The sequence below is a fragment of the Symsagittifera roscoffensis genome, chromosome 9 (assembly GCF_963678635.1).
Source record: "Symsagittifera roscoffensis chromosome 9, txSymRosc1.1, whole genome shotgun sequence".
NCBI lineage: Eukaryota > Metazoa > Xenacoelomorpha > Acoela > Convolutidae > Symsagittifera > Symsagittifera roscoffensis.
In genome coordinates this window covers 37981154-38003115 of record NC_087070.1, presented here as the reverse complement: position 1 = coordinate 38003115, position 21962 = coordinate 37981154, and the positions used below count along the sequence as shown (strand labels likewise).

The window sequence follows — 21962 nt, the reverse complement described above, 5'->3', positions numbered from 1 at the left end:
TAGCGCCTCGTTATTTAAAAGAACACTAGGTGTTTTATTAAATTCTTTGTTATAAGAGGAGAAAAGTGTAACTGATCCTTTAGAGGACGCGAAACTTAGTTTGCGTGAGGTGAAAAAATCGTAGAGCCTTTTTAGGTAGCTATTGATGGAATTTGAGGCGATATCAATATTGGAACTGCTTGCGAAGGGGTGGAAATCGTCTGCATACGAAACAAGGTTTACATTATCGGGAGGTGGCGGTGCATCATGGACATAAAAATTGAAGAGTGTGGGTGATAAAACAGAACCTTGGGGTACGCCACAGTGGATTATTCGATGGGGGGATGTGTGTTCACGGAATGAGGTGGCAGCCTGTCGACCATTAAGGTAATTACTTAGCCAGCGGACTAGACTTCTTGGGAGGGGAGTGTCATGAACGAGTTCCACAAGTGAGCGATGACACACCATGTCGAAAGCCTTAGATAAGTCAAGCGTGGCCAGTACCGTACGTTTAGGGGGGCGATTTTGGTTAAAACCGTCTGAAATGTAAAATTCGAGAGTGGAGAGAGCTGTGGTGGTGGAGTGAAAAGGGCGGAAGCCGTGTTGGTGTTTGGCGTTGGGGAGATGTTTGGTAAAGATGGGGTGAACGAGCCTCTCCAGAATTTTAACTGCTGGGCAGAGTAAGGATATAGGTCTGTAAGATGTTGATTGTTTAAGATCCTTAATGGGCTTTGGAAGCGGTGCAATTTTTGAATTTTTCCAAATTTGGGGGATAATGTTTTCGGACAAAGAGATATTAAAAAGGTATGTTAAGTATTGAGTAGCAAGTGGGCCGAGATGTTTAAGGTGTATATTACAAAGGCCGTCGGGACCTAGCGCTCGCGATGGTTTGCTGTCTGCAATGGCTTGTTTAGTATTTTCAGGGGTAAAAATTGGGCTGTCTGACAGCGGTAGTTTGGCAATTTTTCTTCTCGTTATACGAAGGAGTTTGTCAGAGGCGTGGGGTCTGGCATTGGTGAATTGTTTGTTAAAAGAGCTGGTAATATCACGAGGTGAGTGTACGGGTTTAGAACCAAAAGTAATGGGGTGTCTTCCTGCCACGGGCTTAGATCCATTTAAGGAGCGTACCACTTTCCAGAACTTTCTGGCACCAGTGCGGTAGTCGCAAGTCCGGAGGAATTCTCGCCATTTATTTTCTTTGTCCTTTGCTGTCTGTTTCATGAGTCTACAGTTCAGTTGGGATATGACTTCTGGGGGGAGATTTTGTTGTCGGCTTAAATCTCTTTCGGCGGCAAGGGCAGTGGACTGAGGGGGAAAGAGAGGGAGTGAAGTGGCGAATACGGCCAGCGGGGATAAGGTGGCGTGCTGCCCTGAGCACCAGGTCCCTCAAGAATTTCTCTCCGGCGGCAACTCCGGAAGGTGGAACCGCTGAAAAGAAACCCTCCTCAATTTCCTCTGTGAATTTGATCCAATCTGCTTTTAAAAAATTTATAAAAGTCCTTTTAGGTGAAAAATTTATAAAATCATCCAAGGGTAGTTCTAGAAGAATGGGTAGGTGATCTGATCCTAGAGATTTAATTGGGGTCCATGATGTGGAGAGTAAGAACGATTGGGATGCGAGGGAAATATCTGGTGACGAGAGTTGGTTTTCTGAGTTAAAAGGGACTCTGGTTTGTGTGTCATCATTTAATGGTGCAAAGGTGGATTCGGTTATTTCATTGCTAAGTACAGAGCCGCGTTGATCTTCCTCGATGTTGGAGTTCCATAGTTGTGAATGTGCGTTGGCATCCCCGAGTACTAAGGCGTCCCCAGGTTCAAGTAGTTCGGCAAGGGACGCAGAGTAACCAGGGGACAGCTCGAGCGAGGGGGGATGTAGAAATTATAAATACGAAGCTTGGATGAACTGGCTACCACTGATATGCCCATAGCCTCTAGTGTTCCATCGTTGTTAATATTTATTTCTTCGTATTGTATCGACTCATGTATGGCTATGAGAAGACCGCCCCCTTCTTTTTCTCGATCTTTTCTAATTAAAGTGTAGTGTGAGCCTAGTGAGGGGTTTCGAGATTTCTTTCTTAATTTAGTTTCTTGGAAGACAGCAATATGAATTTGATTTTGAGATAAGAAAGCAGCAATTTCGGGTGCTTTTCCGGAGATACCGTTGCAATTAAATTGAAGGATTTTTAAAAGGCCTTTGGCGGGGTGTGGTGAACTATTTACATTATTAACAGCAGTATGATTAAAATGGTTGTTTGAACTTGAGTTATTTACACTATTTACACGATTACGATTTGCGCGATTTTGGGAGGAGGAATTTTTATTCGAGGAGGTGGGAAGGGTGGGAGGGGGAGGGGTTAGGGAGGTGGGGTTGGGGGGGCGGTTAGGGAAGTTGAACAAGTTTGGGAGTTGGGGGTGGTCAAGTTAGAGGACCTGGTGCCTGGGGGAGGTAAAATGTAGGTAGAGGTACAGGTAGGGCAATAGTAGTCAGGGTGGTGTTGGTTAAGGTGGGTAAGACCACTACATTTAAGGTGAATGTAACCACAGATGTGGCACCAGACACTGGGCTGGGTGCGTTTGATGCGGAAAGAGCAAGGGGAGCAAAAGTAAGGCCCTGGACCAGGGTTTGGATTAATGCCGGAGCGGAGTAGTAGTATAAGGATGAGCAGACGGAGCAGCCTGGCCGGCTTCAGACGCTCCGTAACCGAAAACCCGGAGACTTCTGAGCTTCTCCCGACCCAATGGGAGGGGGGGCTTGACGCCATTTGCATCTTGGTGGGGCCCAAGATGTCGGATCCACCACTGGAAGGCGGCGTCGTCTGGATCCACGTTTTATTTCATGCGAAGCAGTAACGTATTTAGAGACATTGGACATCCAACAGCCCCCCACAAGAGTTTGACACTTTCGTTACAGGCAAGATCTCTGTTTGAAACAATTTTACGATTTTCCATTTTTCTATTTTCGGGTGATTGGCCCTAGAAACTTTCTTAAGTCCCGCGAATCACAACGATTCAAAGCTGATGCATCATACAACTGGAGCTTACTTGTCTCGACCCCAGGCTGAGTTGGTTCGTTTCGGTTTTGCCACCAGTGGTTCGGGCGGGGTGGGGGGCTTAGTGGCGACCCTGTATGTCTCCACCGCTCCTTCCTTAGTCCTCCCAGACCCTGTGCGCGCTCGCTCTTTAAGCACTGGGTGGTTGAATGGGTTCTGGTCTGATTCGGACTCAACGCGGATGGTGGTCACTTGTTGTCCACTGCGCTCTTTCATCTAAAAAAACAAAAACTTAAAAAATTCATAGTTCAAATTACGTTATATGCCCGCCATCAAGACTTTAAAAAGAGGCATTATGGATTTGAATTTTGAAACAAAACAAGAGCGTATCAGAAACAAACACGTTCGAAAACTTCCTCCACACATTCGAGGCCAAAGACATTTTATGCACGAGATTGGATCGCAGCAAAAAGAGTTCAGGCCATGATATCAGGTCCGATTCCTATTAAAACCGAAGATTTGAAGAAAACAAAGGTTAAAATGTAAACAAAAGAATGTAACCAACAGACAGTTGGACTAGAGTCAATAAACGCAAGGAAACAGAAAAAAAAACGGATTTGATTTTGAAAAAAAATCAACTTTCGAATTTCAAAGAAATATATGGCCTAGCAGCTATTAGAGTTTCAAGAAGAATTTCTGATTAACACTTTTTTTGATAAAATTAACCCAATTTGAGAAACTGGATCAAAAGGCAACTTTTTATTCTACCGGGAAACTTTCGTGACGTTTACACTTTTGCTGTTCGATAGTGGAGTTTTCCTCCCTTTTAACAAAGGAAATGAACTGAACTTGAAAAGGAAATCAAAAAATTAGAGCGTGAACAAACTTTAAGACCTTTCTGGAAAAAAACATCACGGTGTTTTTAAGGGTATTTTATACATTCATCGACTCTTAGAAAATCGTTCACAGAAATTTTTTTTGGCATGAGAATTGGCATTAGGCGAACAAACGAAGCCTTCTTCTCACCCCTATTGATGGTTTCTCACCCCTATAGAAGAGGGCTTCTCACCCCTAACGAAGTCCTCTTCTCACCCCTTTTCTCACCCAAACATATCTGTGAAAAAAATGAGCTTTTCAAACTTGCGTAATAACCTGAAGTGGAAAAACTTCAATGAGTTTCAATGAGCCTCAAATTGGGATTTTCTACTATTTCAAAACTGATAACAATCAACAGCGTAAAGAAAATTTTTGATCTAGAATATAACAGACCATTTTGACCCATTTCACTTTGAAATGGTCAGATCGTGTATTCGATCTCATTCCATGGCACTGATAGTGTGTGAGGACGAGCTCTCACTTGACCTCTTGCTTGAGGTCTACCTCAGCCTGACTATTTTCGACTGCAATAGTGGTACCACGTGAAAATTCTAGACGCAAAAACGGTCTTGAGTTGCAAAAAAGAGCTTCCCTCAACAAAATGATACAGTTTACAATGTGCGAAGATAATACAAATGGACTATCCTCGACAGGACTATTAAGGCCTATGGATATTTCCTCTGCGATTTGCAGGAACCACATAATTATTATTTGACCAAAAATGCTCAAAAAACGATTCTCTATTACTATAACTGAATTCTGTCTTTCGGAAAAATCAGATGCGTTTTTCTCATATTCGGTGAAGATTACATAGATAATGGAGAGAAAAAAATTTTGCTAGAAGTATAATGGTGCATTTAGTTCGAAATTTTTACTACAGAAAAGGGTCACTCATGTTTTTTTTAATTAACTAAGAATTACGCTTAAATTACCAAGTTAGGTGATGAGAATTTTATATCAAAAAAGCCTCTTACACATCCCAATAAAGATCAAGAAAAGTAAGACTTCCAAAAATTCGCATAAAATGTTTAAAATTTGTTTGAAGCAAAGACTTTGATTTTTATACAGTAAAAATGTCTTTTTTGCTATCAAGCCAACATATAATCTAATACAGATTTGTAGCATTTTTATGATTCTAGAACTTTCATGTGCTGTGTAGGAGGCTTCTTTTGATATAAATTTCTCGTCAATTTATGCGGTTCTTTCAGCGTAATTCTTGGTTTTTGGGGTAAAATTTCAGTCACGAATTTCAAAAAAATTCACCATAAAACTTCTGATGAAATTTTTGTTTGTTCCCTTTATTTTTGAAACAACTTTTTTTCCCTTTATTTTTTGTCTAATCGTGACCTACTTTGAGAAAAACGCGTTTGAAATTTCAAATTATGTTCGTTTTGTCCGGATAATTTAAATCAGCACTGTATTTACGGTTGGAGGTTACATGATTATTGACCAGAAATTCGAATGATTATTTGGCCCAGGCGGATTTAGGGGGGGGGGCGGACGCCTTCCTCGCCAACCAACGGGTCCCCATTTGTTATTATTTTATGACATCCATTTTCGGTCGACCAACCCTGAAACTTTTCTAAAGGCGCCCTTGGCGCCGATATATAGTAATTTTAAGATGGCACATTCAAAAAAAAAGTGCCATACAACATTTTTGACCTGTTTTTCAAAAAGTTTCCTGTGGCGCAGAAAATTTGGTCAAAATAGTGCAGCGTTATGTGCAGCGCTAGTAAGGGGGTTGAAAGTTATTTAAAAAAAAATACATTGGATCAACACCAGCTTAACTCTGATAGACACCCTGATAGAAATCGTTGTACTTTGAACTTACCCGTTTCTCAAGCTGCACGCTTCTCTCGATCTCCTCTTTGGATCTGGGATCAGACTTCTTTGAATTTTCCACAAACAGCTTACGCTCTTCCACTGACTGACAGTAAGACTTCAGCCCTTCAGTCAGGGCAGAACGTACTTCTGGCTTCACTTCTGGGAAGCCGACAAACTGGCGCAAAGCGACTACATCTGGCATTTTGGGATAGATGGGAACCTCTTCCGTCGCCTTGCTTTTGGCCAGAGAACCGACGTTTAGACCTTTTCCTAAAACATGAACTTGCATTGAACGGAGATATGCATGTTTCAAATAAAATACACCTCTTTTAATATTTTCAAATTATATGTTGTTTCTCGCTGTTTGTCCACGACTATAAACTATTGCTTTGCTTTTCTGCTGTAGAAAAACTTCAAATTAATGAACCTTCGGGAACAGAATGATTTGGAAACATTTGATCTTTTTATTCTTTAAAAGAAATTCTATCAAAAATTTATGCGCTAACGAGTTTAAATGAATCAACCACACTGAGACTTGAAAAAAAAAAGTGTGCTGTTTGCTTTTTCGGGAACTTTGCTGTTTCTTGAATAGGATAGATCTCAATGCGTTGAAGTTATCAACAGCTTATCCAAGTGGTAGCATATTTCTAATCGCGGTGTCCAGCGGTGCCGCCTTCTCAAAGTGAACCCCGCAGACGACTAGAACCGCCAGAAATGCCACCAGCACAACGCTCCGGTTTTTGGGAGCGCGAAAAGCACGCTCGAACCGGGTTTTTGGTTTAGGAGCAGCCAAAGTCGCCTGGACTGCTCCGTCTATTAATCCTCGTCCTATCTTTTCACGCCGGTATCAATCTCAACCCTGGTCCCTATACCTATTCCCCATGTAACTCAAATATTGGATGCACAAAACCTAGTGTGTGGTGCCATATATGCGGGTGGATAAACGTCCAATTGATGGACCCACCTCTAAAATTAAAGCAAAACCATCGAGACTTTTACTTCCCCAATTGTAGAAATAACTACATCCTACACCTCTTAGTATCGAAGACCTCTAATAGACAAAGGACAAAACCTAACGTGTTACAAAGACTTGTTCCCAAGTTAATGGTACCCGACAAACCAAAGCAACCCCCCCCGTATCTCAGAGACCCCCAAACGGCTAACTGTACTCCACCCGCTAAACCCCTCAACTTTCATTAACTAAACTCTAATAGCATATCGGGGAAAGCACCCGAAAGGGCAGCAGTCATGTGCGAATACCAGATACACCTTGCAGCTTTCCAAGAAACTAGATTAATTGAGAAAAATCGTAATCCCTCGTTTGGTCCAAACTACCCTGTAATAAGCAAAGACCGCCCGCGAGATGCAGAAGGCACCCTAACTGTCCTAGATATATCGCTTATGTACAAAGAAGTGCATATCGTAGAAGACTGGAATTTGGAGGCCCAAGTTTTTAAATTACAGGCGAAAAAGCAAAGCACCACAAATTTTTACATCACCCGGCGCAGCAGTTGCCCTAAATGCTATAACGCTTCAGTGCCTCAACTGCTCGCAGATGATAACGCAATCGTCATTGGAGAGGCTAAGGCCCACTCACCCTTGTCGTATTCAAACGGACCAGAAGACAACAGAGGTGCCTCTTTTGGCGAAAAAAAATTTTGGACTCAATTTTTACATGATTATAATCAGACTCGCTTATCATTCTCTAACACATCATCCTCTTCCCGGTACATCTCTCTATCGTTATCATAAATTTTACTCTTTTAAATGTGGTAACTTTGGGCTCAGACCACTTTCAAATTCTAATCAGTCTCCTTTTAACTGAGCAAATCGCGTTCTTTGCAAGAAAAACGTTCATTTATTTTAATAAAGCAAACTGGGAAAGTTTTACTGGCAGTGAAAATAAAGCAAATATTCAAACACCGTTACTAAAAAAGATGTTAGCAAGGCTAAACATTTTTTAAGAAACATCATTCTGAACACAGCAAAGCACCATATATCCACAGGGTTTCATTAACTTTGAAATTCGCTTTTGAGCGACAAAACCAAAAGTTCGGGAAAGAACGAGACAAACTTAGACTAGAAACCCCGTCAAATCCTGTTTTAAAGACCTTAAATTTCAACTTGATAAAAAAACTGCAAAAGAAAGAGAAAACGTGGAACGACTTGCTGCGAAGGGTTAGCCACCACACGTCCAGTAAATTTTGATAAGTGGTCCACTCCCTAAACGGAACAAAAGCGGTAAGAGGATCATTCCCTATCACTTTTAATAAAACAAAAAAACTCGAAGACAAGAGAACGAGCAAACGCGTTTAACGTGCAACTCACTAAACTGAGGGTCCACAAAACGGACAAAGTGCAACGGGAAATCAAAAAAGGAATATTTTGAAACTAAGTTTGAATGAGCCACTGTACTTCTTGCCATGTGAAACTGAGGCAGCCATTAAAACATTGAAACCCTACACAGCACTGGGCCCTAATGGTCTCTACACAGTTCTTATCTAACATCTACGGCCACTGGCTATAAGCTTTTTAATGCATCTTGTTAACCTATCTCTTCAGTTAAACAGAGTAACTCAAACCGGGGAGAACTCAAAGGTCGTTCCTTTACCAAAACCAAACAAAGATTCGAAAGTCTCGTACTTCTAACGCCCTGTTTCATTTTCAAGCCAAGCAGTAAAAACAATTAATTCCAGTCCCTATCAACCCTATCGAATATCCTTCCCAAACGCAGCTCATCAGCACGGTTTCCGACCATTACACTGAACAACGACTGCTTTAGCTACTCTTGAACTTCATATCAACGATGGTTTTAATCAACAGCGACCCCTCCCTCCCTCCCTCCCCCCATAAGACTGTACCAAGAACTCTCTAAGATATTTCTAAAGATTTCGACATGGTCTGCCATCGAACTATGTTGGGACTGCTACATAACATCATTGTTCCCGAAAGCTTAACCCGATGGTATGGTTAGCAAACTATTTAAGTGGACGGCAAGCCAAGACGCAATTCAGGGACGGCTTGCTTACATCAAGGAAAGTGCGTATTGGTGCCCCTCGTGGCTCAGTCATCTCACCTACTTTTTTTTAACTTCTACGTTTGCGATGTACCCAAATCTGCCAGATTAAGAAAACTCAATGACCTAACCGTTTCGTTCAATCGTGCGCCATAAAAAAGCTTCCACTACGCGAAGAAACTATCTCAATATCTTACATAAATTGTTTCACAAGCAGAGCAATTAGCTTTCCCCGCCAAAGTTTAGTCAGTCTTTTTGCTTCCCACAATAAACAATTTAAGCTTGACCGCAAAGTAACATTGTGCGACTCGCTTTTACTAGAGCAGAGGCGCCCTTAAATTCTCGGTGTCTATTTCGATCCAGCTCCTAATTTCTCCGATCACTGCACACAATCTGCAATTGAAGCCATGCGCAGGATATCGGTTCTGAAGGTACTGTCGGGCAAAAATTGGAGCCAGTTGAAAGAAGCTCTAAAAAGCAGCTCTTCTGATAGTGGCCGGTTGCACTAAAATGAATTCCATTGACCATCTTCACTCCAAATGTGGGACCACTCCTAATGTGGTAAATCACCGTAAGCTACTCACATCTCAATTCTCTCTCGAAATTTACATGTCTTTAAGTCCATTACACTTTTTTCACACTCACCATGCGTCCCACCCCCAAAATATACGCCCAAACATTAAAGACAATTACAAAGAGGAACCCAAACTGGTTTTTAATGAGCCGAAAGATCCCAACTCTATAACAGATTTTAGGCAGCTTAACGTTTTCGTGAATCAGAATTTTAAAACGCTTCCATAGCACATTCACACTCACCAGACGTCTCTACAACAGAACGGACACTCCCCTCTCAATTAGACGCACACTTGCTCAAATAAGATACGGCTACAGTCCCTCCCTACGTTAACATTTTTTTTAAGAGGATAGACCGAACGTCCCCACTAAGTGCCCCCAATGCCCATCTTCCCACACTGCACTACATTTTTTCAACTGTCCCTAAAACCAACTTCCCCGACGCCAATAGATCTGTAGCTCCGGCCGATACAGACCGCAGCGTTCCTTAGACTCGACGAGATTCTACCGGACGCTCCCCCAAATATCGGGCTAAAAATTGCAACACTTATGGAGTATCTCATGGTTCCGATCTATGCACTTTACTGTTTCTTATATAAATAAATGATCTGCCTCACACAGTACAATCATCTGTGTGTATTTTTCTGCTGATCAAACAAGCATACTAATTAAGTCGCTATGATACCAAATTTTCTTGATAAACATATATGTAGTTTTGAGACGGGGTTCAAACCGAACAAGGTTTTATTTAATACTGACAACACAGTTTTTAGCTTTGATAAGAATATAACTTCTTCTAGCTGTAAATTTGGAGGCATTGCTGTTGATGATAAACTGATTATCTCTCATCATATAAAAATTCTGTTAGGCAAAGGTTTGCGCAAACGTCTGAGCGTCATTGCCAGAATGAGCATCCAAAAATGTGTTAATAAGATACTATTTCTCAAATATTAAACCAGCACGGTATTCTAGTCCATAATTGCACCAGTTTTTTTCATTTTGATCTCAAAACTATAAAGAATCTTCTGGTAAAGAATTTTATTTTCATAAAAAAAGGGTGATCGAATTATACCGAAATGACACAACATAATTTTATCACAAAATTTTTACATTGGTCACGATAGTGCGCGTGAGAGCCAGTGTTGGCCGCTGATTTGGACTATTCTGTTTATGATATTGCGAGAATTTTTTTTCGCAAACCGTGAGATAATTATCTTAATCACGGAAGATCGACATAAATCAAAGCGTTTTTTTTGCACCACACAAAGTGTCAATCGATTATGCGCCAGTTGCATTACTTTGGTCGGCTATAAAAAACACTTTTCAATTTTTCAGCTAGAAAATTTGTCTCCTAAAAACCGGCCCATTCTTCCAGATCTAGTGAACATTGACAACTTTGAGAAAACAACTGACCTGCTCTTGTTCCAAATTTGGGACCAGGCTTCTTAAATTCCCTAGGAGGCAGCGTCTTCAGATCACGTGAGGTCAAGTTCTTCGGAATGATATTTTTCTCTTCCTTTTGAATCAGCCATTTGTCTCGCTTGGCCGAAAAACTAGGCTGCATAACCGTTACACCCTTGACATTCGGCTGTTCGGGAATCGGATCAACAAGCACCACAATGGACGGATCATCTTCGGCTCGTCGAAGCAAAGAGACTATGTCATTATGACGAAGCAATTCTTCTCCAGATTGGTCGGGATTCACCACGAAGTACCTCACACGTTGATTCGTCGCCGGATCGATCGGTTCGGCATTTTCAGTTTCGCATTTTGAAACAACTACTTCACCGTTGATGTCAACCGCATAAAAGTTACCTGAAAAACATACATTTCTAGTTTTTGATCACCGTTCCATTACTCGAAAGCCGAGCCAGAACTTTCCAAATATCTATATATCATTTACATTTAAACTAGTGAACACTCATATTTAACTTGAAAAATACTAGTTTCAGCTATAAACTTATTAAGACATATCAGACGCGGCAGTTTGGACTTCAAAGGAGTCATCAAAAACAAACTCCTCCGTTTGCGATAAAAAGCAGATAGTAATGCTATCGTAACAACACCCATAATAAATCAGAGCAAAGCTGTCGGGTCAAACTTTATCTGGTTAAATTTAGCCCAATTGTGACGCACGATTCATTTCTTACCACAACTGTCCGTGTGTTGTAGTATGTTGGGGTCATTGTGTTTCAACACAAACACGTTCGATCTGAGCACTTCGGGGGGTAGGTGGTCGAAGGAGTCGCAGTTGCAGAGGTACCCGATGACCTCATGGTCAGGTTTACGCACGTACACCACTTGACCCTAACAGAATACAAACGTACCTTTGAAAAATTGGATCTCTTCAACTCACTCCTCCAATATTGCAAAAGGGGGGGGGGGGGGGGGGTAAGTTAAAGAGGTGTAAAATCTGCATATGCTTAACTATTAGTTTAGTTCATCATAGGGGTGGTTATTCGGGCTCTTTTTCCTTTTCCCTCCCACCTGCAATTTTCATATTTGAAGTTTCCGTTCACTTTGTCCGATTGTCGTGAAAATTGGCATGCAGACTAATCAGCATATTTGGTCTTGTAAAACCACTCGTTGGACCATAAAGTTCATGTTTGAGTGAGGTGGGGGGAGGGGGAGGGGTTGGGTAGAAGGAAAAAGAGCCGTTATTCGTTGCTATGTGCCATAGGGGGGTTCGGATACGAGACCCAAAATTGACAAAACCAGTGGTCCAAACGCTCCAAAAATTGTGTTTTTGAGGCTAACCAGAATGCGTGCTCGTTGCTAGAGGGTGAAGCAACTGTCCTCAGCACAGGCACAAATTCATTGCATGTAGTTTTCAATCAAGGTCATTTATCTCATCTAACTTTTTCTGGGCTGGGTAATGTTGCCTCACCCTCACGCATTGAGCACAGATCATAGTGCGCAGTAGCGGATTTAGAGCTGGGGGCAGACGCCCCCCCCATTAGGGATTCGACCCCCTGCCGACCCAAAGGGTCCCCCTTTGTTCTATTTTGAGATATTCATTTTTGGCCGACTGGCCTTAAAAATTTTCTAAAGGCGCCTTCCGCGCCAATAAATACTAATTTTTGAGGGGGAAGCGCGCGCCAAAAAAACGCGGTTTTTCGGTAAAAGTTTTCCAAAAAGTAACTGAAAACGCCTTTTTAGCCTGTTTTTTTCACAAATTTGCCTGAGGCGCAGAAAATGTTGTCAAATTAAGGTCTTTAAAGTGATTTGCGAGAGCTCAGAAAATCAATTTGGTTGACCTAAAAAGGTACCTTGTGGCTGATGACAATGGCGGATCCGTCGGCACAGCTGCTCACATACAGGCCTGTAGGATGGGCGAACAGGCTAGTCTGGGAGCCAAAGAAACTGTTACAACTGGAGTCCTCGGTGTTGAAATCCAGGGTGGCAAATCCTTCACATTCTATCCTGACAAAACGCACCAGCCGAGACGCTGTTTCTAAAAAAAAACCAAGCTGAAAATATAGTTAAGTAAAAAATAATAAACTCAAGGAAGCAAAGGCAAACGATAAATTAGAAAAAAAAACCGGAACTGTTTATCAGCACAAGGTTCTTCGATATTCATACAACCAATCAACACAATTTGAGAAAACTGGGTCAATAGACAGTTACTTAATTCCGCTGGGGCATCCCAATTTTAAACTCAGCTGCGAAACTTAAAGTCAATAGGATTGTTCGTATCAGTTGCTTGAAGCCCTGAATATTCCGTTCAGACTGCTTTTTGATTGGTTATTTTGAAACCCGATGAATTTTCGGAAATTGACCCATCTAAAAAATCAAGCTTTGAAAACTAAAAACTATTTGCCGCCTACGGGATTTCAACATCTGACGCACATATTTTTTGGCCTTATGCATTTGCTGTATTCAAACATCAGTCTTTAATAAGGCGGATCAAACAATTGGCAGCATACAGATACTGAAATTGAGCAACTTTGCTGAGCACTAATTTATGCCAATTGTGTTATGTAAAAGCAAAACTTACACAATTTCGGGCTAACCCTAAGCATTGCTATCAAAAACATTTAAGATGCAGACATATAGCAGTAGCTTCTATGAAACTGGTGAATACATTTTTTTGTAATATCTACATCATGTTTAGGTAGATATGTATACATATAAGATTCCAGTGCTTGATTTAATACTTTACTTATAAATTTAGTTTTTGAAAACATGTTTCTAGTAACACACAGGGGTTAATTGAATTTATATATTTGAAAAAAAAACGAACGCGAAATTGTGTTAAATTTACTTGAAAATCACTTTAGAAAGTTGGTACTGCAATCAATGCCTAACAATAGTCAATTTAAAAAAAAAAAAAACTTGACGTTAACCGTGTTCGTCATTGTTCTGCTCGACTTGTTCGGTCGGGTCGGATGGATGAGGGGGTGTGGGCATCTGCTGTTCCTTGTAGAAGGTCGTGATTCTGGTTCCGTCATTGTGGTCCACAATCAAAGTGTTGTTGTCAGGTCGCGACACCATCATAACCCGGTCTTCTCGAATCATCAGCACCTGCCAACCATCAGGAGTTTTAAATAAAATAGCAACATGAACTACAAAAAGTAACATATGAACCACTTATTTCAAGAAAGCACATAGCCAAGAGACAAAAAAACAACAAAAAAGAAAATATACGAAGTCAAGGTTAAAAAAAAAAGAAAAAACTTAGAATTTTTTTTTTCATATTATTTCTCATACTCATAGTTCGTCAGCTGGAATGAGAATTGGCCGAAATGAAAGGACTAGATGTAATAACTATTCCTTAATGAGGGCTTAAATTTAGGGGAAAAATAAATTTTTCCCCTTAATCCTATATTTATTCGAATGTAAATATATCTTTATTACTTAGTTGCAATCATAATTTGTTCAACGGGTAGACGTCAAGTAGGCACATACTGCGCCTTTTGTCTATCCCCTCCATTTTGTTGATTTAATAATTTAAATAAATTGATGCTTGTATTATCAACTATATGGAGAAATAAATTCTTCTTCTTCTTCTTCTAGTAGAATTACACAATGCAGAACTAAATGAAAGCATAAAATGCAACTACAATGAAAACCGCGTACAGCAAAAAAAAACACTAAAATGTGGCACCTAAGCCGACAAAACATAAGCAGACAATTTAAGCCGACAATTTTTTTTCGAAACAGAATATTTCCTGTTTGTTAAAAAAAACATGTCCTGGTAAGATTCGCACCCAGAACCCTTACCGTCCCGTGCGTATTCGGTACCACCAGACTAAAAGTGCCGGATACGCTTACAAATTCGAATTCATTATGAACCAAAATACCAAGTGATTACGTTAAACAAGTTGTAACCCGAAAAAAGTCTAAATTCCGATTTGATAACGCTTGCTGACCGCAAGCGTAATCATTAGAGAATAACTAAAATTTACCAAGTGATATCCATTTTTTAATAGTCAATATTTCATTTTCAAATGCATCAAAAATTCGTTGAGGAAAATAAATTTATTCGAATGTATCAACCTCAATTTTTTTGTCTTTTTACCTCCATACTTTCAGGGTCAGTCGCAGTGTAGTACTTCAAATCTTCAGTTTTCTCTCTCTCCCCCTTGGAGTTAGTGATCAGCTGCTCTCCTATTCCTGTTACATAGTTCCACCCTATAATACCTCTCTCGTGTAACTCTGACTCTTTTATCGTTGGATGGTGACCGGCGCCATCGCCAGCCGGTGCTTGAAGCTCACCCGCTGCGCCCGGAGACGTTCCAGAGGCGTCGGCGGGACCTCCCATTTTGGGACTTTTTCCTCGGTTCGGCGATTTGGCTGAAAACAAACAACATATAACTAAGATGTATGAAAAGATTAAAGTCCGAAGCGAGCTAAAAAGACAATTTTCACATGCAAACTATCCCTCCCATACATGCTGTGATAAGTCAAACTAGAATAGATTAATACCTTGAGCCTATTTCGAAAATTGACAATAATGAATTAATCAACTTCTAAATATGTGCTCATGCTTCTGACTTTTCAGCTTCAAATTCACTACTAACAGTGTAAAAAACGCGAGAACACGATAACTATCCAACAGTAAAGATGCTAAAATTTTTAAGTGCTTTGATTAAGCAACAAGGTTAACTGAAATTACAATGACTTATATATTCGTTATACTAACAAAATATCATGAAATAAAGCTTGGACTAACTTCTAATAATACAATTCAAAAAGCGCTAGACTAATGCCATTAATAACACTACTAGCTAAAATGGTATAACTAATTTTGACTTTTTTGTCAGTTTCTAACAGGCCAGTGAAATCACGGAAACTCGCGACTCTGTCATCTTATTTTTGGCGAGCAAGGAGTTGTTCAAAAAGACGCCAGACGTCTTCCGATTTCGCTCAGTCGGGATTCGATCCCGGGCAGTAAGGTTGGCAGCTATGGCTACGAGAGATGAGCGGGCCGAGTCGACGCTGTTATTAGAGTTCACCGCGTGATTTGCCTCAGTTGCTGCATTAACTGATCAAGAAATATGGTCAGGTATAGTTCAGCAAAGCATTTCGAGTTTTTCGCAAAAAATCGATAAACAGTTAACAGGAAGACTTCTTCAATAGTTGTAATAAAAAAAGAAGATATCTTAGATCCCCAAACTGCTTTTGAAGCCAAACATGGGTCGCTTTAATAAATAAAACCAAAAAAAGGAGAGTGACTTTTATTAAAACCCTCTCTTCTAAGTCTAACTTTTGAACAAGAACTCACCTGCTGTTTTCTTAGAGGCAGTTCCTGGTCTGCTGTTGTTTTTATCCTCCCCAGCTGTCTGGCTGTTCTGGCTCTCTGGTCTGGACTGGGATCCTTCCTCGTTGTTGCGAGCCGAGTGGGAATTGTGCTGGTTGTGTGTCTGGAAGGAAGTCGGATCTACCCAGGGTCCACTGTACTCTAGTCTGGTTCCATCTGCACATAACACCTGGACAACACAGAAAAAAAACTACCCTAAGTACAAATTCATTATTTTCTATCATAACATAATAACTTGGATTGCAACCTACAACCATCTAAAACGACCAATTTTGATTAAAAAAAACGCCCAGCTCAATGAAAAACGTGGAGCTCTAAGTTCAAGAAAAAAATAGTCCTTCAGGAAGAAACATAAAAAGTTGAGTGGTTTTAAAAATTTTCGAAAAGAAGCAGCCCGCATCTTCATTTAAGCAGTTCTGATTCTCAATAAATCTGTGGTCCTGACTATATGGCAAATTTCCCCCTAATTTCAACAATTTTATTTTTTGGTTTCTAAACTATAAAATTAATTTGTAAAAATAAATACGACAAAGCTATCGGAGTTTTTTAAATTTGATTGAAAACCTAACTTCAAGACTTAATTCATATCAGAGTGTGTATGAATCAGTCGATGGAAAAGATCTATATACAGTAACCAAACTTCGCTTCACTAGCCTCAATTCTGGTCACTAAATTTTTCCATCCTAAGGGTCTCCCTTCAGTACTGTTTTACGTTAGATATTTCGGGCTGACCAACTTTTAAATGTTTCAAAATACACCAAACTTGGGGGCGAGCACACGCCGGAATGAACGCCATTTTATGGTCGAAGGCTTCCAAAATGTGGTCAAAATGGCGTTTTTCTCAGAACAATTTCCGGCGGCGCAGAATAATTTGCTTAATGTGTTCATTCTGATCGAACTCTACAAAAAACTGCGCAATACTTAAAAGTTAACCAATTTACACGAAAGCAGACCCGAAATTGGGAATTTACAGGCGGTCAAAAAGGATATCAGTTAAAGGGCTGACCACCCCTACCACGTACTGGCCACACAGTTACGCTGATATTCTTATCATGCCTTAGGCGGGGGAGGGTGCAACCGCCTATCAGGTAATTTGGGTAGTTGGTTGAAACTAATTTGATACTTAAACTTTTTTAAAAGATAAACTAATTGCGATTAAAATATTGACCAACCAGAAACCAGTACCGCGTTTAGCGCCTACTTTTTGCAGTTAAATGGTCCATTGACACAATTAACATTGATTAATTTTCATTATCAAGTAGCTTGAACAAGTGGTTGATTAGTATCCGAATCATTCTCATTCATTCACATTTAGCAAAAGTTGACGTAAAATGGAATTCGTAATATCTGAACGCGGAAAAAAACATCTTTGTCTCGACGGTTATAGATACCGTGAAAAAAACCAACTTAAGAACGGTCTCATTAAATGGCAATGTACATTTGGAAATTGTAGAGCAGTGGGTTATTTGGACGAACAGCAAGAATTTACCTTAAAAACCGAGCACGCTCATTTACCGAGCCCCTCAAAAATTCAAGCCAAGAAATTTGCTAATGAAGTTCGAGAAAAAGCCGCAAACACCGGTAACGCTCCCCGACAGATTGTTTTCAACGCCCAAATTGACTTGCCTCTTTATGCAGCGCCCACCATACCGAGTTACTCAACATCCCTTCGAAGTATAAACCGAATCAGGCAGCAAGCTTTGGAAACAATGCCAAAACCAAAAAACCTTGATAGCGTCGACGAAATTCCTGAACCTCTCAAACTCACACACAGCGGTGATACGTTCCTGTATTTTGATTCTGGTAAGTCGGACAGTCGAGTTTTAGTTTTTGCAACACTACCAGCGCTTGATTTGCTTTCTCAGTCGGAAATCTGTCATTGCGATGGAACGTTTTCAGTGGCACCAGACGTCTTTTATCAAGTTTAAACTATTCATGGTGTAATCAAAAACGCAGTTATACCCTTGGTGTATGCTCTGCTGCCCAATAAGACGCAAGACACTTACGAAAAACTTTTTGGCTGCTTAGAGCAATTTGGAAAAAAAGTAGTCATTGACTTTGAAGCCGCTGTACGCAACGCCATAAAAAAATGCAGCCTGATACAGAAATTAAATTCTGTTTCTTCCACCTGGGCCAAGCAGTATGGCGCAATGTACAAAACTTGGTTTTTCGCGCAAGTTCATGGACGATGATGAGTTTCGACTGAATGTCATAAAAATGATTTGCTTGGCATTCGTTCCCATTGACGACGTTATTTTAGCGTTTGAGGCGCTCCGAAAAGAGGATCCCTCAGAGGAATTCCAGAGTCTATCAGACTACTTCGAAGACACCTATATTGGTGCTTGTCGAGGAAATAGACGCGTCAAACCAAAGTTTGACATTGCCGATTGGAACGTTTTCAATCGGGTGCTCAGCGGAGAACCTCGTACGAACAATGCGTTGGAGGCATGGAATGGCAGCTTCAATAAGTTCGTATCGACAAAGCATCCAGCCCTCCCCAAGTTGATCACACGATTCAAAGATGAGCAAAAAAAACGCCGAAATTAATATAGAGAGACTGATGTCCGGTGATATTATCAGAAAACAGAAGCCCAAGTATTCAATAGCAAATGATAAACTCGTTCAAAACGCAAAAAACTACAATCGAGACCATATACAGAAGTATTTAAAACTGTGTACCTTCAATGTACATATTTCGTAAAACTTTATGCATAGCAAGTTTGTTTTGATCTTCGAAATTTGTTATTTGATGTTTTACATTTCTTTGGTAAACTGTTGAAAGCCTTCTGACTCTAATCAAATTAGAAAAGTTTTATTGTTCCCTTTTATCTTGTCTCTTTAATCTAAATCGGCCGAATTGTCTTTGGCTGAATTGTCTGTATTTTAAATCGGCTGAATTGTCTGTGGCTGAATTGTCTCTGCGCCGTTTCAACAGAGCGCAAAATATTTAAGGCTGAATAAAAAAAAAACATCGACAAAATTTTTAACCCCCCAACCCCGTGAAAAATTTCCTGCGCATTCCAATATATATGTCCAGAACTTTTGCAAATGAGGCGTATCAGAAAAAAAACTTGCAAATTACGGTTCTCTTGCTATATAATTTTAAATGCTTCATTTTTTGCTTGAAAAGTACCTCTATCTTGCCATTGTTGAGTATTTTGATCACGTTTCCCTGACTGTTCACATATCTCGTCTTCTCCTTCCAAGCAGTGCTGCTGGCGAGAGGTGAGTCACTCTCGGAGGAATCCTTGCTGGACTTGTTACTCTTGAACGGGTACGACTGTTCCACTAGAAGAGACGGATGGCCCAGTTCATCATGCAAACTGTCTCCTGATTCAACGCCTAAAAAGATTCATATACATAAATTCTCGAAGATTCATTAGACGGCCTCGGAGTGTTATTTGGGATTTTGCGGAATCAGAGGGACCTGTGAATTGTAACAAGGAATCCGTAACAGCAGCTAAATTCTTTAAATTTTGTGTTAGTTGCGGATTCCGTGATCAAAGTATTAAAACATTAAAGCTTTTAGAACTGCAAAGTCCGTGACCAATTTTTAAGGATTTGGACCAAATATTAAAAATTGCAGATAAAAATCCACGGATCGCGGTTTAAGAACGTCAGAAAATTTGGCCAAAACAGTCTTTTTAGTGCTTTAGAAGAGCTTAGAAATTCAATTTGGTCGACCTAAAAATCCGCCGCGCCCCTTGAGAAAATCCTAGATCCGCCCCTGCTTCAAAGTATAAGGTATAAGTATCTCTTTAGTATACCACCATAAACTGTTCAACTTTTATTGCTTGACTGTGCCGTATACTTTTCAAAAACATCGACAAAGAACGCACACCTTAGAAGTTTAAATGAGGAGCAATGTTGATGTTGCTAAGGTATCTGCCTATTAGTCGAAAGGTCGGTGGTTCGAGGCCGACCATAATACGTGTTCATTGCTTGGGATGCCAACAACTCTCAGCTCCAAAAATAACCAATAAACTTCAAGTAGTTCTAAAAAGGGTTTAACGGCGGTTCTCCGTAAAGAACTACAATGCGCAAATGTAGGTCCTTACCATTGTGAATAAATGGTTTCATTTTCCTCTCCCACCTCAGATAAGTATCATATTTATGGGGTAACGAAGGGTTTTTTTGAGGAGGAAGTTAAGAGCATGAAGACTAAATATGTTTTTCATGCTCTAAGTAGTCTACCATGCCAATTTTAGAAACAATCGGACAATGTGAACTAATTTTTTTTGGTAATTGTAGAAAAAAACTCTTACTTTTCTCTAGGTAGAAGTTGACTGTAAGTCCGTTAGGCGAAGAGACATGCAGCTGCTGGAACTCAGAGGTCGACAGGTCCTTTTTGGCCGCCATTTCAGCCTCCTCGTGACCCAAAAGACCGGTGGCATCGGTGCCACGAGTACCCAGACCACCGTCCGTCTATCAGGAAAAACTTGACTCTTTTCGGTTATACGATCCAGATCAGAAAAAGATTACACCCGATATAACTTTTGTTGGTTTAAATTAATTTCAACTTGTTGGCTTAGATAAGATTCAAGCTTTTAAGATCTAACTTCAAAAAATACTGCAAAAATCAAATTCGGGGTGCATAAAATAAACAAAAAACCTGAAAGCTTCCAAAGTTATTTGGACCCCACCTTATTTGGACCCCTCTGGCTTTTGGATAATCAGATATACAGAGCGTGGTATTCCATACTTACTTTGTTCACAAGAGATTTGGAATGAAAATGAAGAAAAAAGACATCTCACCAAAAGACAAGGCTGGTTGGATCTAACCTGTTTGTCACCACCCGGCGGCGTGCCAGGGGGAGGTGTTGTCGCTTCGGCACCCCCGCCTCCTTTCCCGCCCTTTTTCCCCGCAGATCCCTTTCCCTTTTTGCCCTTGGCACTCCCCCCTTTATCCGGCTTTGCTTCTGCAGCAGGTGGCGTGGGGGGAACCGGTGCTTTCATGTCAACGAATTTCATCGCCTTTTCTAAATAATCATAAAAACGGTCAGGATTGAATCTATTTTAGAAAATATAGCAAGAAAACTAGAAATATCTACAGAATTTCTACAGAAAATTCTAGAACAAACACCAGAGCGACAGCAAGAGCCTTAAAAAATCCACAACATGAAGATTCTTGTCGTGTCCATAGAATGCTTGAAACCGGTACTGTTTTGCTGAAAAACTATGGTTAATCGATTAGATCCAGTAAAAATATCCACTAATATCATTATGCTAGTGCTTATTAAGGGGTGTAACATTTTGTCGACCATTTCTTTGTCGAAATTTCGAACAGATCAAAACCCTGGAACTGCCACATTTAGCAAAAAGCTCCGACCCAATAGCGTTTGTGAGCACTTTTGGGAAAACTCAGTTCAACCAAGTGTATATTGACACAAATTTTTTGCTCAAAAACCACTGTTAAATCATGTGTATACAAAAAACTTAAACATAGATGTGAAGCTGCACTTCGTTAACGCAAGCAAGCAAAATGTCAAGGAGCTCGTAAAAACAATGATAAAAGTAATAAAAATAGAAAGAAGCATTTGAACAAATATAGCCAACAAACAGTTAAAAAATTGTGTTTGAACTAGCCCCTTCCCGCCCCTTTTAAAAACATGTACAATGTACATGAGAGAAACATGGTACATAAACGTGTACCATGCTGAATCTATTGAATTTTAATTTTTTGTTTGAGGCTTGTTCAGAAAAACCGGCCCAAATTGAGCCAAAAAGTCATTTCTCAATTTATTTGATGACAAAACGTTATCGGGACATAATGTACCCTCAATTTTGCAACAGAATTTGATTTGAAAAGAAACAAGACTGCTCGTATCAGGGCGAAGCCCTGAATGTTCCGACTGCATTTTAAAATTTATGTAGCAGTAATAATTTTCTATTATTTGAAATTTTTTCTAAGAAAATCATCCCCCCACACGCCATATAAGTA

At 40.2% G+C, this 21962-nt stretch overlaps 1 protein-coding gene across 4 annotated transcripts in view; it reads right to left on the bottom strand.

Annotated features, from left to right (window-relative positions):
- LOC134854113 (sperm-associated antigen 17-like) overlaps positions 1-21962 on the bottom strand; it is a gene marked incomplete at its 3' end in the record, with an annotated part of 70406 nt that overhangs the window by 6531 nt on the left and 41913 nt on the right. For all 4 annotated transcript variants that reach the window (XM_063870226.1, XM_063870228.1, XM_063870227.1 and 1 more), the window contains 11 exon segments: positions 3022-3245; positions 5677-5939; positions 10672-11073; positions 11409-11565; positions 12528-12712; positions 13605-13782; positions 14780-15054; positions 15986-16190; positions 19155-19363; positions 20287-20446; positions 20804-21000. In XM_063870226.1, the coding sequence (XP_063726296.1) occupies positions 3022-3245; positions 5677-5939; positions 10672-11073; positions 11409-11565; positions 12528-12712; positions 13605-13782; positions 14780-15054; positions 15986-16190; positions 19155-19363; positions 20287-20446; positions 20804-21000 (2455 nt within the window).